A 17131-nucleotide genomic window follows, 5' to 3' on the forward strand; every position below is an offset into this window, starting at 1 on the left:
TCCATGCCCTCATTATCTCTCCGGAGAAAGGATTAACGACAGCCATGCACCGCACGCATATGGTTCGCCAGTTCTTCTTCTTTCTCGAAGCAGCTCAAGCACTTTTCACACGTGTAAGTGGGTTCGTCATGGACGCATATAGAATGCAGCCACCGCTTTTCGTTTGACACAAACTGAAGGCCGCAGATCGAGCATCGATGCAGTTGTGGAGCCGGACTCAAAGTAACTGCGACGTCAACGCTCTCCACATCTGCAGGGGAAGCTTCCTGGGGGAAACCTCTGGGTGCAGTGCCCTCAGTGTGCCTGGGACTTGCCAAAGTTCTATCAGCCTGGGCACCTCCTGCTACCACAGATGGTTCTGAGGTACCCGAACACAGTGTTTCTTGCACGTACGGTAATCGCCTACTTCTGTCGCCATCTCCCAACGTTACAGTTAATTCGCCCGTGCTGCCACCTGTTCTTCCAAAACATGAACGATCCTGGACTGTAGAGTGGCACTTGTCGAGCCTTGGAGCAGGAGGCGGCGTTTCTTTCCCGTGAGTTACGTCGTGCGTGCGAGCGCCCTCGGCATCAATTGCGCCTGTTGTCTGCGGTTTTAGATGCACGGTCATGTGCATTGTACGAGCGAGTATAATGGCGAACTGTTGACCGCACACAACGCACAGGTGCCTCTTTTTCGGGCATTCCACGGCAAGATGAGGTGTCATACCAGGGGTAAATGCGTCCGGGCACTCCTGGCACTGGAAAGTGTCCGGGCGCAACAGTTCGTATTCAGCGCTCGGGGGTGGGAAATCAGGTGGTTGAGAATCGTCCCCAGAGAAATGCATAACGTACCCTTCAAGATCGTCGTTTACTCCCTCAGCTTGATCGGCCTCCGCTGTAACGAGTAGAATTCTTGGTGGCGCAGGTCCTGTCACTTCACTTAGTCAACGGTGGCAAAGCTGAGTACGGACGCCGACCAGAACGAAAGGGCGTGGATACTGGTAAATTGCTGGGCTGAAGTCGACCAACGTGTATGTGCTCGGATCGTGATCGCTGCAATGGCGTCTTCGTCCCTGTACGTTTCATTGGCAATAAAGTGGTATCATGGGCTTCTTGATGCACGCTAGAAAAATATGGTTACAGCGCAAGAAACGGGACAGACTGAGGCACACGAAGCGCCGACTATCAACCACAGTTATATATGGCTTCTTTAAGGGTTCGTTTTAGAAAAAGGAAGAGGAGAATATTGATAGGTTCTGTGACAGAATGACGTTTTCGGCTAATCAGGCCACAGTTCAGAATCGCCTTTTCACTTTATAGATACGCACTTTCCTTACTCATAAGCGATAATGAGGGAACCGTCACGCACATTTCACCTTTTCTTTCGATGCATAGACATCGTAAATTTCGCGCGCACATTTGTCGACATAAGGTCTGAGTATCTTGCATTTGTACTTAGATTTAGGTGCACGTTAAAGAACCCCAGCTAGTCGAAATTTCCGGAGTCCTCCATTTCGGCATCCCTCATGATCATATCGTGGCTTTGGGACGTTAAACCCAAACAAATCTTATTAATTAGCTTGCATTTGTTGCAGAAAGCTTCACAACCGCACTGTCAGCTGCGCGAGGCAGTGCGACTACCGACGTGCCCCTTCATCAAATTTTGCTGTTACCTGAGAGGGCCGTTGAAGCATCGGCGAGTTTTGCCGACGTAACATTGACCACACGATAGCGGGACTTCGCAAACCACACTACGACAGAATTCAATGATCATATCAGAGGATTTTTTTTTTCGCACAAGTACTGCCCATACTCCTCGCTGTATGGCCTTGTGACACATGCTTGAGAAGCTGTTGTATGACGAAAGAAAAAAAAAAAAAACTTTTGCGCCTGATTGCTAGGCTACGATTTTGTATACGTGAGAAATTTTTGCCGAAATATTTTTATTCAGCAAGAAGGAGCATTCATAAGCTCTTGTATCGTCCCGATTTTTAGCGACATCTTTCTAGAAACGCTGCATGCTGGGTTAACATATGGACGGCTTGCTAATGCAGATATCACGGAATGCTTCCGTGTGCTCAACTTCTACAACTAGGCAGGTTAATCTCGTCCTTATAGCGACCCAATTAAAATGATGGTTCCGGGAAACACAGCCCGACAACAACACGACTGCGAGTGGAGGGTGCGGAAACCGTCAGGTGGCAGAATTCTTCATTAACCTAATGTCATTCATTGTAAATGACGTTAGATTTGCAGTGAAACCGGGGCATTATAAAGTCTTATCATCGTATTCTCTTAAAGAAGGCGCACATTTGCACATCGGCTAGTTTGCATAACGCATTTGCCACAGGACAGGACAGCGGAATGCGATAGCTGTCCTGGCTCGCGCTGCAGCAACAAGCCCACTTCGGGGCTTTTGTTGACAGTTTTAGGTTCATTAACCGAGAACTTTTTCAGTCTAACCAGGTGTGCCGACATTATGCCCCCCTCGCTCTATGACAAGCCGTCTGCCATTCAGCTCGGTGCATTTCATGCCGGAACGCAATTATGGGAGCGCAATGGGAGTTCTGGGCGAATCGACTAAAAAGCCGCCAAAACACGCCCATGTTGCCTGACCACTTTTTTGTGCTGTCCCTAGAAAATTCCAAGCGAGCTGTATACCTAGCCTAATCATATATGGCTCTACCAGATGTTCTCCGGCTCCGCGTGCGAGACCCACGCAAATGTTGGCGGCTTGAGTTCATATAGGTGCATATTTGCCGCTGTCTTTGGTAAGAAAGGGATCCACTTCCTCTTGAGCGGCATACGTGTATTTCGGAAAGGGAGGGGGAATATGTCAGGTTGTGTTTGAGCGTCCCGGAGAAGTGTGTCTCTGACTGCGGCCGGTCTGGAGGCGCACGCTCGCTCCGGCGAGCGCGCGTCTCTGACTCCCTACGTGAAACCAGTGGCGGAACCAGAGGGATCGCCCTTCGCACAAAAGCCCTCCCACCCTCTCCCTCCTGCAGTGCCTGTCGTCCATCTCCTTCGTCAGGTTGCTCCGGCTACTACTTTCCAAAAGGGGGAAGGAGAATCTCTTACTCCTCACCCCCCCCCCCCGGTCGGATGAAGGAACCGCCCCCCCCCCCCCCCAAAGTAGGCACCTGGATCCGCAAAGCACATTGCTTATTTCCTCATTAGATCAGTCATATGGTCCCTACTAAGCACTTCTGGGTGATAGTCACCGCAGAAAAAGATTAGCACGAGCGACCGTTGCGGCTAATGACCGTTTGTGCTGATCTTTCTCTGCGGTGACCGCACGTATCATGTAAAGAGATCTAGGCCGTCCTCAACCGGATGGTCGCGTATGCATGCGTTGCTCTCATTACTCATGCGTACAGTATCAAGGAGATACGGAACACTATTTTGAATAGCTTTTTCGATGGTATACGAAGACAAGTGTTTGTTTACGCCAAGAAAATATATGCACCTCTCCAGATGAAGTTTCGCACACCGTCGGATATCGGACTCGAAGGGGGTCGCGAAATAGTTCGATGTATCCGTAATTGGAGATCAAAAATACGCCTGTAAACCTTAATATTAACACGTCTCGGACAGTCCCATGAGCCGTCTGATTCCTTCTAAAGCTACTTCGAAGCCGTAAAAGTTTATCTAGCTATTAATTATTTTTCATCAAACCCTTCCCGGCCGCGAACTCTTTCCTGCAACGAAGAGCTACAGCTTCACAGTTTAGTTTTCTTCGCACAACGCCACTGTCTAGCGGTGAAGCTTAACAAGGCAAATCCCTTGTTGTGGAGCGCACATCGGAACACCATTCATAAGCCACACGATTCGTCCAAACTGAGCGCAGAGTACACAATGACGACGTAATGAGATCGCTGGTAGCCTAAGCAATCTCAGTAATTTTTAAGCGAACACTCGCAAGGACGCAGATACAGAAAATCTTTGAGAAAGACACGCCGTGGAGTTTGTCCAACTTCACGTTTCACCTGCACCTCGTCAGCTTGATTAGGGATTTTATCAGTACTAGCATAGTATGGTACTATTATAGTTTTGCTTGGCAGCACAGGGTAGCCAGCATGGAGAGAGAAGGAGAGAGAGAAACTTTATTAGCAAGAGTGTTATGGAAAATGCTTGCACCGCTAACAGCGGCCGATGTTTAGTTGGCTTTTTAGTCTCGTGAGGTCCTGGGCTCGTGAAAGAAGCGATAGCAACATCGATGTGAATCGCGGGGGGTCAGAGGGGTCCTGAGCCCCCTTGTGTTCCGGCTGGGAGAGACAGCCCTTGCAAGTGTCCTCCCTTGAGATTTATCTTTCAAACATCATATATTTGAATAGCTTGACAGTAAAGCATATAGCGCATTCAACTTTTTTAATGGCTGTTTCTTTTTTAGTGTTTAGCTGTGCTTCCAAAGCAATGTTGAGTGGCGCCACTGCTGTTATCGTCACTGGGAATAATATCCACGGGGCGTCTTTTGCCACAACACGGCCGCCCCCGCTTCCGCGCGCGCGCACAGCTCTCGAATTGCACCTGTGGTGCGTCACAGTGTAAGTGTTGCTGATTAGCAGTGCTCCAGGCCCAATGAGGAGCGCATGCGCACCAAGGAGGTTTTAAAAAAAAACTTCTGGAGTGGAGGTACGCGCCCACGCGAGCGTGTGAAGCCTGGGAAACCGGTTGGCAGCCATCTTGCTCCAGGCAAGAGGCAGGCGCGGGCAGCGTAATCGTGAGCTTCCGCGGGGGCGTTTCAGCATGAGAACGGGACAGTTAGTAACACCTATTTGACCTTTTTGTTTTGTCCTGCAAGATTGAAGGAGGCAATTTTTTACGCCATAGTACATGGGATGAAGCGTGCCTGATAACACGTAGAATTCGCTTTCAACATTCCCGAAGTAGAGCACATGGTGGAGTTAATAAGCGGTACATAAAATTTTATTCAGCCCCGGCTTTTATACAATTTCAAAAGAAAAAAAGAAGCATATACAATGTGGTTTATACGTGAATCGATAAATCAACAAGTTACGCAATAACTTCAAAATGCGTCATAATGCAGACAGTCACGAAACTAACCGTATGAAACACGCGCCCTTAAAAAGTAAACACAGCAAAAGAAAAGACATGAGAACAGATTAATTGACTAGCTTGCTGCAGCTCTTGTTTACGCTCGTTTAGAAATTTTAAAAAATAACAGTCCTTGTCAGCCGCGTTCTTACTGCACTATGGGAGCTTTAAATGCGAAGCATTTCTTAGCGAACCTTTGGCACATTCAGCGTTTCTATCTATCTATCTATCTATCTATCTATCTATCTATCTATCTATCTATCTATCTATCTATCTATCTATCTATCTATCTATCTATCTATCTATCTATCTATCTATCTATCTATCTATCTATCTATCTATCTATCTATCTATCTATCTATCTAGCCACCTACGTCTGGGTGCTCTCATGATCGCCCCCTTAACTTGGCGTAGACCAAAATCGGCATGGCAGGGTAAGAGGATTTGACGAATATGACTACTAGATCTTCGAAACCGCTGTTAAATTTTTCGTCGAAGCACTCGAAGGTTGTAAAAAACGGCATCGCCATGTCTTGCCTTAAATCAGCCCTCACCAAGTCGTGTGAGTACAAAATGAGTGATAGCTTTAACGCACAGGTTACGCGTCTTTTAGATGTAGGGTATCGTCGTGATGCAGTGGCCACGGTCGCTGAACGTTTAAAGAAGTCTATTGTGTTAAGTCCGAGCATGGTTGCAGAAAGCGATAGGAAGAAACGTGTCGTAGGTATACCGTACATTCATTGCGTATCTCACAGGCTAAAGAAGGTAGGAAGTAGATACGGCGTTAATGTTGTTTTCACGGCTGCCAATAAGCTAGATAAGATTTGTGCCGCTGTGCAGAGGAAGAATGAGCGAGTAAAAGATAAGAAGCGGACCGATATTTGTTTCGTAAAACACGCCAACAAATTCACTGATTGCCAGTGTGGTGTATAAGGTCCCTTTCAGCTGCGGCCGCTTCTACGTAGGACAAACGGGCCGATGCATTAACCACAGATTGTTGGAACATAAGAGATCGCTAATAGGAGGCTCATCTTCTAATATATCTCTACATTGTCGAGATTGTAAGTGCACGCCAAAATTCGATGCTTGCGCAGTGTTGTCGTCATAGAAATGAAGAAACGCGCCTGACGATTGAAGCATGGCATATCGAGAGTAGTGCATGCGTGAGCCAACCGTCGATTAACTTGCATAAAGATGAAATCAAATGCCTTAACAGTTATCTTCCCCGTAGACCGTAACGCGTGCCGGATTGATAGGTTCGCCTGTTGCATGGGCATGCGCAGATAAGTTTTCGTGCCTTCTTTCTTTTCAGCCGTTGTGCGTCTCTTCAGTTGTTAGTCGGCGTTTGTGGTGTCCTGACTTCTTTCTTGTGTCCGTGTTTACACGCCCTGTCTTTTTAGAATGAATACTTACCAACTAGCTCAGCTCTCTGTTATTCTGAGCTACATATACTACACGAATTTGACATCGCCGGCAGCAGGAGGAAGGAAGAAAGAAGCGGAAAGACAGGGAGGTTAGCCAGTTCTTAGACCGGCTGGCTACCCTGTGCTGGTGAAAGGGGAATAAAAAATGGTAGAAAAGAGATGTTACAAAAAAAAAGAAGAGCAAGAAAAGAAAAAAGGAAAGGAGAATAGGCTATATGTAGATAAAAGGAATCTAAAAAAGAAACGCTCCTAGACGAATTTTTTTAGAGGCCAGCGGCCATATAAAGTACACGCCTAACTGCACCTTTTGTTCTCGTCTATTACAAGTGCAACATATGCTGCACTTACCACGTCGGTCTTCAATTGAGCAATCAGGATACTGCGCTTCAGATATTCAAATAGAAATTTCCACGCATGCACCAATATAATTAAATTTCTTGCACAGGAAACTGCATCGAAAGGAATATTAAGTAACCTTTTAAGGAGTTCTGATTTAATACTGCAGTGTGAGTAGAAAATAATGTCCAGGATAGGTAAAAGCTCGTTCGTTCAGCCCTCGTTAATTCGGAAAATCGGATAATTCGGATGTGTTCCCTGGTCCTGGCCTTCGTATGCATTGTTTAATGGCATCAAACTCCCGTTAATCTGGACATATTTGGCTGCAAACTTGTTCGGGCAATCCTCGGAGCGCGCCGAGCCCGAAGCGCCGAAAATGTACGACGCAAAAGAGCGAAAACGGCGTTCGCAGACAAGCGAAAAGAGGCGGCGCAGTCCGCATCGCTATCTTCATCGTTTAGTGATCACGGTTTTGTCCACATACGAATCCGGCACTCAGCAGCAACGACCCCAAACGAGACAAAAGAAGTGGCAACATTCGCTGACTCAAGCGGGTCCAACATTTCAATAATCTCAACAGAGCTTCCGGCGGCCATCGCTCGGCGGCGCCACGGTACCTGGAAGTTGCGAATAGCTTTCAGCCGTAGTCGGCATGCTGGCGTAAAACTCGTTTGCTACATCGCGATGGACGAACTATCAGTAGCCGGCAATTTTACCTGCGAAAGAACTGTCGTCACGAGCATCGGCATACGTGATAAGAGAGAGGTGCAGAGCACGTTTTGAGCTAATTAAACGCAGGAATCTGCCGTAGTCGCATAGTGAAAGAAGTCGCAGGATGAAAAACTGCGACGTCTACACTGCTGTTTTGCAAAATAAGTGCAAATGTGCGTACTAATCAAGAAAATGAAAGTGCTTTGACGTAATAGACATCTGTTTATTGTTTTCTTGATATTTTCAATAATTCGGCATTCGGTTAATTCGAGCATTTTTCCTGGTCCTGTGAAATCCGAATTAATGAGCTTTTACTGTACATATTCCCAACCCAGTAAAGTCCCTTGTTCGCATTCAGCAAGAGTTGCATCACTCTGTTGGTATCCGACAGACGAACCTGTTTTCCCGTCAGCACTTCATTGGCAATGTTAAAGAGCCGCTCCATCGACGTGCATGAGGGTACTGCTGTGTTGTACGCATATAAGAATAAAGTCAATCGGAGGTCGTAGGGGCGAGGGCAGGCTCAGGGGGCGCAGAAAGAAGGTAGCGCTGGATGTACGCGTATCGTTAACTGCATGACAGAGAGGTTACAGGTGCGGCGGCTCTCGAACTGAGCTATAATAAAATTATAGACCTATAGCCACGTAGATAGCTCGCATGTTGAAGGAATACCTTCCCAATTGCAACCATCGAAAGCATCGCACAGGTGCCACTTCGGCGCCTGCGTCCACTGCCTGTCGGTCCTCTTCCCCGCCATGCACGCAGCCGGGTGCCAAAAGACAGACTTCTCGATAGGTGCCGGCGGCATGCACGAGATATATGTCTTAAAGGGTCGATCCAGCCAGCCGCTAACGAATGCGCGACGAGAAAAACACTGCCAGGAACAGGGCGGAAGCTTCGCAGTTGGCGAGCGCGCGAACATAAAACCAATAAAACGTCGGAAGCGTACGCTGCACGCGACAAGGCGCTCCTTCCCAAGAGGTCAAACCAAAGTGTAATTTCGCCACCGTTGCGTTGGGGCCCAAGACCACTCATGCGCAGCGGGAGGCCACCGCGTGGGATTTAGGGGGTTAGCACGTCGGAGCTCCACTCATTCTCTGCGGCCTCTGGCGTTGTGATGGGTTCCTCTATCTCACGCGCGTCAAACACCGGATTCGCGACGATGATTCGCGCTGTTACAAGACTCCGCGGAACCACGCGCAGGTTCCCTATGCCGACAAGGTCACGGGGACGCGTAGCAGAATCGTCTGAATACGCAAACACACCCCCCCCCCCTCACCACACACACACACACAAAAGAGGAAAAGCTATACTTTCGAGTTGGCCGAACAAAAATTCATCGAGGCAAAAAAAGAAAAAAAATTCCTGGCGGCGGCCTTGCGAGGGAGTTCAATAGTAGTAGTAGTAATAGACTTTTATTCAGCCAAATTCATAGGCCGAGCATTTCGACCGCCTGCGCGATCAGTCGACGCTGTTCTTCTTCCCCTTCGGCGCCGATCCAGTCGAGCCAGGTGGTGATGGAAAGGGAAGGGGGAGGGTAAGAGCTGGATTGCTGAGCAGTTGGGCAGTAGAAAAGGCAGTGTGGCAGGTCTGCATATGTAGATGGGCAATTGGGACAGCAGGGGTCCGATCTATATTTATAAAGAAAAAGGCGAGAGGGGGTGATCAGGCAGTTCATTTGGATGTGCCGTAGAATTCGAGCCTCTAGTAGAGTGAGCGATGGATGAGGAGGAGGGTAAAGACGCTTGTCGAGTCGGAGCTGTAGGTATACCTCCTTGATAGTATGGCGCAGCGAGATCTTCCCATCGTTCTTGACGGAGCTCCCACTGTCTTCCGAAGGTGTGGGCCAGGAGATTAACGGTGCCCGGTGCAATATATCACGGGCGAGCCGGTGAGCCAGCTCATTGCCGTCAATCCCCGAGTGCCCAGGAACCCAGCGTAGGAAAACAGGGGAAGGTTGCAGTGCATAGACAGCTTGCTCGACCTCCTGTTGGAGGTATGGGGGTAATGTGCGGTTCTGTATGTTACGGATGGCGGCGTAAGAGTCAGAGTATATCGTGTACTCGGGAAGTGAAGGGAGGGAAGAAAATGATTGTAAGGCATGGACAATGGAAAGGACCTCGAGCGAAAGTACATCGGGTGGGTGCAGGTATGGCCCGCTGGTGTGGGTTTCAGGTGTCGAAAGGTGTGGATGGTAGATAGCGTAGCCGCATGAACCCCGAGGAGCCACGAACGAGGCATCCGTATAGGCGACTCCCTGTGTAGAAAAAGGAGGGGAATGATGCTGCGCTGCCGCGTGACGACGGCCGGCGTGAAGAACGGGGGACATGTTGGACGGGAGAGGAAGGATACGAAGGTTGGGAGCAGGGTGCACGCGGGAGAAGGCAAGGTGGCAACAGGAACTGGAATGTGAGGGATACCCGCTTGGGCCAATAGCCATTGGCCCTGACGGGTAAGAGAAAGACGCGCAATCTGAGAGTCGTGGTGGAGCGAAAGAAGAGAACGTAGTGGATGGAAGAGGCCAGTGGCAAAGAGCTTAGTGGTAGAGGTAGTGATAGGGAGATTGAGAGCTGCCTTGTAGAGGCCTAACAGAGCTCTTTCGAGGGTGTTAAGTTGGGTTTGGGTAAATTGAACGTAAGGTATAAAGTACAGGAACTTGTTGAGGGCGAGCGCATGGGCAACACGGCACGCATGAGCCTCGTGGAGACCCGACTGCCGAGTGACAACGCGTCGCAGGAGGTGAGTTACCGAGTGGCAGGTCCTGACAGCGTGATGGAGGGCCTGCGCGTTCTTGGCCGCATGCAAAGGGAAGCCAAGAACTTTGCATTGTTGAACGGTAGGAATGGGAGAGCCAGAAAGATGCAGGGAGATGCGATCATTGTGGGAGCGCTGGTAAGCGGAGCGATTGAGTAAAAGCAGCTCAGATTTCTCTGGAGCAGGAGACAGGCCAGCAGTGGATAGAAAGGAAGCGATAAGATCTAGGCCACGCTGTAAAGTATCCTGCACTTGTCCGGGAGATCCAGACGTACACCAGAGAGTGATGTCGTCGGCATAAAAAATATGATGGAGGTCAGGAATTTCGGATAGTTGGGAGGCAAGAGGGGCCATAGCCATATTGAATAGGGTAGGAGATAGTACGGCACCTTGAGGAGTGCCGCGAGTGAGGGAGTGCGGGTTGGACAGATGAGTATCGACTCTAAAGCGAGCTACTCGATTAGAAAGGAAGGACCGAATGTAAGAATACATGCGGGAACCACATGAAAGGGAGGAGAGCTGAGCCAATATGTGGTCGTGGCAAACACCATCGAATGCCTTACGGACATCAACGGTTACAAGAGCATGAATCTGATTGCGAGAAGGTGAGAGAAATGTGTGCTGGAGGACGAGGAACATGTCCTGCGCACAGACGCGACGTCGGAAGCCGATAAGAGAATGGGGGAAGAACTCTCGCGCCTCAATAAGATCAGACAGGCGAGTCAGGGCCATTCGCTCAAAGGTCTTGCCTACGCACGACGTCAAAGAGATAGGGCGAAGGTTAGAGAGGGATGGAGGCTTGCCCGGCTTCGGAATAAAGTAAAACTTCTCCACGGTGTGTCTACACTCCAGAACGGCCCTCGATTGCTGTCAGACTGGCCATGACAAAAAATTCGGCAGATCCCACGTACCGTGGGAATTGATGTTATGCGAAGCATGCGGCTGGAAGGTGACTGTGACGTAATTTTTGTTACTGAGCGAAACGTTACAAAATGAAGCTAAACATCTATAAATTTTATACGCACACCTATATGCTGAAGAGCTGCATATGTGTTATTTAACCAGTTGTTTAAATTAGTTGGGTAACGCTGCCAATGGCAACGTGGGTATAACCAACACCAGAAGCCGTAAGCTGATATGTAGTGCTTATACTTCTCCATAATAATGGAGAACGCACGCACGTTTCACGAACCCGTGTGCATGTGTGGAAGAGGTTCTTGATAGCTTTTGAACAAGGTCAACATCACCGTGATCAGTGAGCACCAGCAGCTGGTCATGACTTGTTATTGGATCCGGTCGTGATCGCGGTGACGCGGGGTCCATATGTAGTGAAGTATGAGGTGCAGTACAGTTGTTGGAAATCGTGGATGCCTCGGTCATTTCATCGACAAATTGTATGTCAATATAGCCGGCGACATGTCGGAACCTGAAGTCACCCTTCGCGTTGGTGAGGTATAGGTCGTCGAGGCTGGTAGGCCTGGATAGTGCTACGTAGACCAACATCAGTTGTATGGCGCTTGTCGTATCCATAGACTACATGGGCGTATCTGGCCTACGTAGCCTAGTCTACATAGCGGCTGTCAATCAATCTGGCATCATCATCGGTCGGCATAATGCCATCGCCCGGCCTCGTAAGAAATGAAGAGGACACTGCGTCGTTCTGGCAGACTAAGTGCACTTTACCGTGCAGTTATGTGAATATCATACGTAACTTTCGTTAATGTATTCCTCCGGGGTCGAGAAATGCTTTAATATAGCTTTCTGAATCATAGGAATACAAATGTAATGTTTATTAGACTGCTATAGAAGCGGAGCCAACACTGGGACCACAGACGTTAATCTGATATGACGCCTGTATCGCAGGTATACACATCGTACGAGTATCATGTAGTGCTTATTGCTTTCTTGCAAAATTACATTGCCAGCACCATAATCACAATTCACGTTGCACCGACATCACGCCTGCATAGGCTGTTTTTTCAAACCAGCTTATAGACCTGGTGTGGCTCTGTGGTAGAATACCTGATTGCCGCGCATAATGCTTGGGTTGGATTCTTGCTGGGATCCTAATTTTCATTCTTTCCATTCGTCGGGTCAACGCTGCCGATGTCGGTTTTTCTTAACACTCTCGCATTTAACTTACCAGTGTCTGTCCTCGCCGTTCCTGGGTACATCTAAATTGTCAGTCACCTGTGGCGCATACCCGCACACCGCGGCCCGTGGTAAACGGGTATGTTCCACACGTGCCTGGAGGAAAGGGTTTGACGACGTAGGCGACAGGATTTTCACGTTATTCATGTCATGACCCCATAGTCATATTCGTCAAATCCCCTTACCCTCCCATGCCAATTTTTGTATACACCAAGTTGAGGAGGGGATCATGAGAGCACCCAGACGTAGGCGGCTAGATAGAGAGATATATAGATAGATACGTAGACAGAAACGCTCAAAGTGCCAAAGGTTCGCTAAGAAATACTTCGCATTTAAAAGAAAAAAATCAGCTGTCCCTGCCGATAACAATGTTCATTGTCTGTCTGTGTCCCTACCGCAAGTGGTCGGTCTCGGAGTCGCCTGCTTCCCTGCGCGCGCCTTGAAGTGAAAACCAGAAAGAACGCAAGAATGGGCTTGTTGGTGGCGTTACATGGTGAAACGAAAACCAGGAATCATCACGTTACAGGGAAGCGGTAGTGTTACATAGTTCCGACACACACAGGGCGTGCGTACAAAAGTACGACAGCACGCAGTTGACCGGCGAAACGTAATCGTTTATTCCTCCCACCTGGAAGCGTATATAAAGCAACTGAAGGGGGGAAGGGGGAAAGGGGAGAGAGAGAGTTAACGAAAGGCACATGCGCCACCAGCACGTGCAGAGCAGTTTAATAAGGACTGACGTCACCTTACAACATCTCTTCCCTTAACACTAAAGTCGCTGCACTGGTTTTCGTTGACGAGTAGAGCGCCGCAAAACTTGGGCAGGTTTGTCGGGCACGGCCGTACGTGGCAGCGTTACTAGCTGTGGCTTCCGGGCGAACTTCGGGATCAGCTGCTGCAGTGCCCTTCTGTTCAGTTGACGGCATCGGCGACTGTTCATGGTCGCTAGTAGTGCCTGATTGCGATGCTTGCCTCTCCTGTTCTTGATCCGAGTCGATCGTAGGTGTTTGAACATTGCCGCTTTCGCAACTGGTCACATGTCTTCTTAAAACTCCGGCCGGCGTTCGTATTCGAACTATCCGGGACCCTGCAGTAGACTCAACAGTTCTTGGCATCCATCTTTCACCCGTTCCGAAGTTGCGAGCGTACACAACTGCGCCCGGTGATGGCAGTGGCCACTCATCCGCGTCATCAGACGAACCTGCGCATGGAGGAGGAAAACATGCATCCAGGCGGGATCGTATTTGATATCCGAAGAGAAGTTCTGACGGCGATTTCCCAGAGCTGTTCGACGTCCTCCAGTAATTGAAAAGCAGCTTGTTTAGGTTATCTTCCAACCGTCCCTCATTTAACTTCTAGAGGCCATCCTTAATGGTCCTGACTGCCCTTTCTGCCAGACCATTCGATTCTGGGTGATAAACAGCTGTGCGCAGGTGCGTTATATTGTTCATCTTGACAAAAGAACGTTTCACTGGTAAACTGCACTCCGTTATCAGAGACGATGGTTCGTGGCACGCCAAATCGGCAGAAGATAACACGCAAGCAGCTAGCTGACTGTGCACGCAGCGTTGGCTTGTCTCATGGACACCGCTTCGATCCACTTACTGTTAGCGTCTACGACCACTAGAATCATACTCCCTGCAATAGGACCAGCAAAATCAATATGCACTCGTGACCACTTTTCTGTGGTAGGGGGCCAGCTCATCGGAATAGCTGACGTTGGCATGGGCATGTTTTGAACACAGAGATGTGACATGATGCGATAACTCGCTCTATATCGCCATCTAAGCCTGGCCACCAAAATGACTATCTAGCGACCGCTTTCATGGCCGAAGATCCCTGGTGTGTCTCATGCAGAAGGTATAAGACGCGACGTCGCGCCTTCATCGGAACGACTACTCGACGGCCCCAGTACAACAACCCGTGGGCCAAAGACAGCTCCAATTTCTTCTCGACGAAGGGTTCCATATTCGCGTTGAGGCCTTTTGCGCAGAACGGCCAGCCGTCCTTCGTGAAATTCATCACTTGACTTTAGAGGGCGTCATCTGCAGTCAACTGTTTTAGTTCTTTGACTGACACAGTTGCCTCATTGAAACCAACCAAGGCTAGTACATAGTCTGCTGGATCTGCTTCGGGGGGTTCCGACTCTGCCATCCGCCGTGGCAGTTTACTGAGGGCGTCAGCGTTCAGCAGCTGCTTACCGGGAGAATATTGAAGTTGGTAGCGGAGTCCACCCAGGTACAGCACCTGCAGCGCTGTATTCTGGCGGCTGCCAAAACTGGAGTTGGTCGGTCCGCCCTCAGCAGGCTCACGAGCGGCTGGTGGTCCGTGACCAAAACAAATTCTCGGCCTACGAGGTAATCACGAAATTTACACATTCCAAACACAAGAGCAAGGGCTTCCCGCTCCAGCTGAGAATAATTCTTCTCCGCACTTGTCAACGTTCTAGATCGGAAACCGATGGGTTTGTTGATCTTCCCGAAGGTATGGAAAAGCACGGCACCTATTCCATCTTGCGAGGCGTCACATTCTAGCTTGAGGGGTCTCTTGGGATCATAGTGGGCCAGAACAGCTGCTTCTCGGAGGCATTGTTTTGTCTTACGGAAAGCTGCTTCTTGAGACTGTCCCCAGACCCAAGATGTGTTGCTCTCTTGTACAGCGAAGCAAGTAAGGAAGACATGTTCGGCACGACCTTTGAATACAATGTGAGCATGCCCAGAGAAGACCGCAACTGCTGAACGTTCTGTGGGTTAGGGGCTTGCGCGATCGCCTCGACGTTCTTCTCTATTGGATGCAGACCCTCACGGTCAATCCGATTACCGAGATAAGTCTCTTGTCGAAAACGACACTTGTGAAGCCTGAGCCTTACTCCATGCTCACGGAAGCGCTGCAGTACTTATCTTAACCTGCCGAAGCTGCCGTGTTTTTCTGACACAAAGACGTCGTCGAGGTAAGCTTGGACACCCGTCAAGCCCTGCAGAACGGTTTCTATCTTTCGTTGGAAAATAGCAGGCGCGGAAGCTATGCCGAATGGCAGTCGGTTGAAACAAAACAACCCGCGGTGAGTGTTCATTACGCACAGCTTCCTTGACTCCTCATCCAGGGGAACTTGGTTATACGCGTCCCTTAAATCCAGCGTGCTGAAGTAGTCGCCACCATTCAGGCATGCAGAAATATCTATGGCTGGTAACGGATACTGTTCCAGTTCACAGACAGGGTTTAACGTCACCTTGAAATCAACAGAGATCCTGACGGTACCGTCCTTCTTTAGTACCGGCACAATGGGGGTAGCCCACTCGGCGTGTGTTACAGATGACAGTACCCCAAGTGACACTAGCCAATCTCATTTTAAACTTTGTCGCGCAACGCAAAAGGAAGAGAACGGGCCTTAAAAAACTTCGGCGTGGCTCCTTTCAGCTTCAGGTGGGCAGGATGGCCAGCAACTGAGGCCTCAGCTCGCTGCTGAAGACGTCGTGGAACTCCGCTAGCAGGGAATCGATGGCTGCGGTGCGGCTGCTTTCTGCCCCAGGCGCTTGCTGTGCGGATACGTTGAGCACAGATGATCCTGCCTCGCTGAACTTGGCAATCAAATCTCGTCCACAGAGGCTCGGACCTGAACAGTTCAACACTATCAAGGAGCATTTAACCTTCTGGTCGTTGTAGGACACAGTCATTTTCAGCTCCCCTAATACCGGCAGTTTTCCGAGATAACAGAAAAGTTTGATGCAAGCTCGGCGGCCACTGTTCACTGTGTTTCTCAAATAATTCTCTATCCACGACGCAGACAGGCGAACCGGTGTCCACAGTCATAGGTACATCAATGCCACACCATGTGAACGTACGGCGAATAGGAGGCTGTAGCCGACTTTCCGAGGGCGTGGTTAGCGTCCAAATGTGCTCGTTATCAGCATTTTCCTCCATTCCGTCCGCGGTTACTGCGAAAGTTTCGCCTTGCCTGGCTTGTGAACGCGTTTTTGGGCGTACTCTCCGCATGTCGCTCAGGCACATCTTCGCAAGATGACCGTACATCCTGCAGCGATAACACCTAGCTTTCGCCCAGCCACAAGCTTTGTTGTTGTGCTTCTTACTTCCGCAACGTTCGCATTGTAACACCGGTTCATTCGCACATGCTTGTCGCGAATTAACCTTCAGTACGGGGACAAGGTCAGCAGACATCTGTTTTGAATCGTTTTCAGCTGCTTCTGCCGATATGGCTATTGCTTCGGCGTCTTTCAATGTCAAGTCTGTTTTCGCTAACAGCTGCTTCTGCACAGAGCTTGACCTGACTCCGCAAACGATTCTGTCACGTAGCATCCTTTCTAGCATGTCACCGAAGTTACAGCCATCCGCAATCCGCCGAATTTCAACAATGAACTGTTGAGTGGGCTCCCCTTCCAAATGGCAGTGATTGAAGAAGCGGAAGCTTTCCGTTATCTCGTGACGCTTGGGGTGGAAGTATTCGTCCAAGACTTTGACTGCTTCTTCATACGTCAGCGAATTAGGCTTCCTTGGTGCAACTTTCCCTGCGAGCACTTGCACGGTGCGTGTACTTAGTGCTGCCGCAAGCAACGCCCTCTTCTTCCGCGAGTCGCTGACGCCAGTTGCCTCGAAATAAGCTTCCGCCTTCGTGATGTAGGCGTTCCAATTGTCACGCTGGTCGTCGTACTCCGGTAGTTGGTGATGAGCCATGGTCGGTATCGTTGCCGTCGTTGTTTCCT

General features: G+C 49.4%; 1 protein-coding gene across 1 annotated transcript; it reads right to left on the reverse strand.

The window, feature by feature from the left end:
* Positions 1-8901: 8901 nt before the first annotated feature.
* LOC125758284 (uncharacterized) lies at positions 8902-15287 on the reverse strand. Its single transcript, XM_049415317.1, is given in 5 exon segments — positions 8902-9867; positions 9870-11103; positions 13563-13614; positions 14615-14763; positions 15283-15287. Coding segments are annotated over 5 exon segments (2370 nt in total). The 3' UTR covers positions 8902-8937.
* Between the last annotated feature and the right edge of the window lie 1844 nt (positions 15288-17131).

Source organism: Rhipicephalus sanguineus, chromosome 4, assembly GCF_013339695.2.
Source record: "Rhipicephalus sanguineus isolate Rsan-2018 chromosome 4, BIME_Rsan_1.4, whole genome shotgun sequence".
Taxonomy (NCBI): domain Eukaryota; kingdom Metazoa; phylum Arthropoda; class Arachnida; order Ixodida; family Ixodidae; genus Rhipicephalus; species Rhipicephalus sanguineus.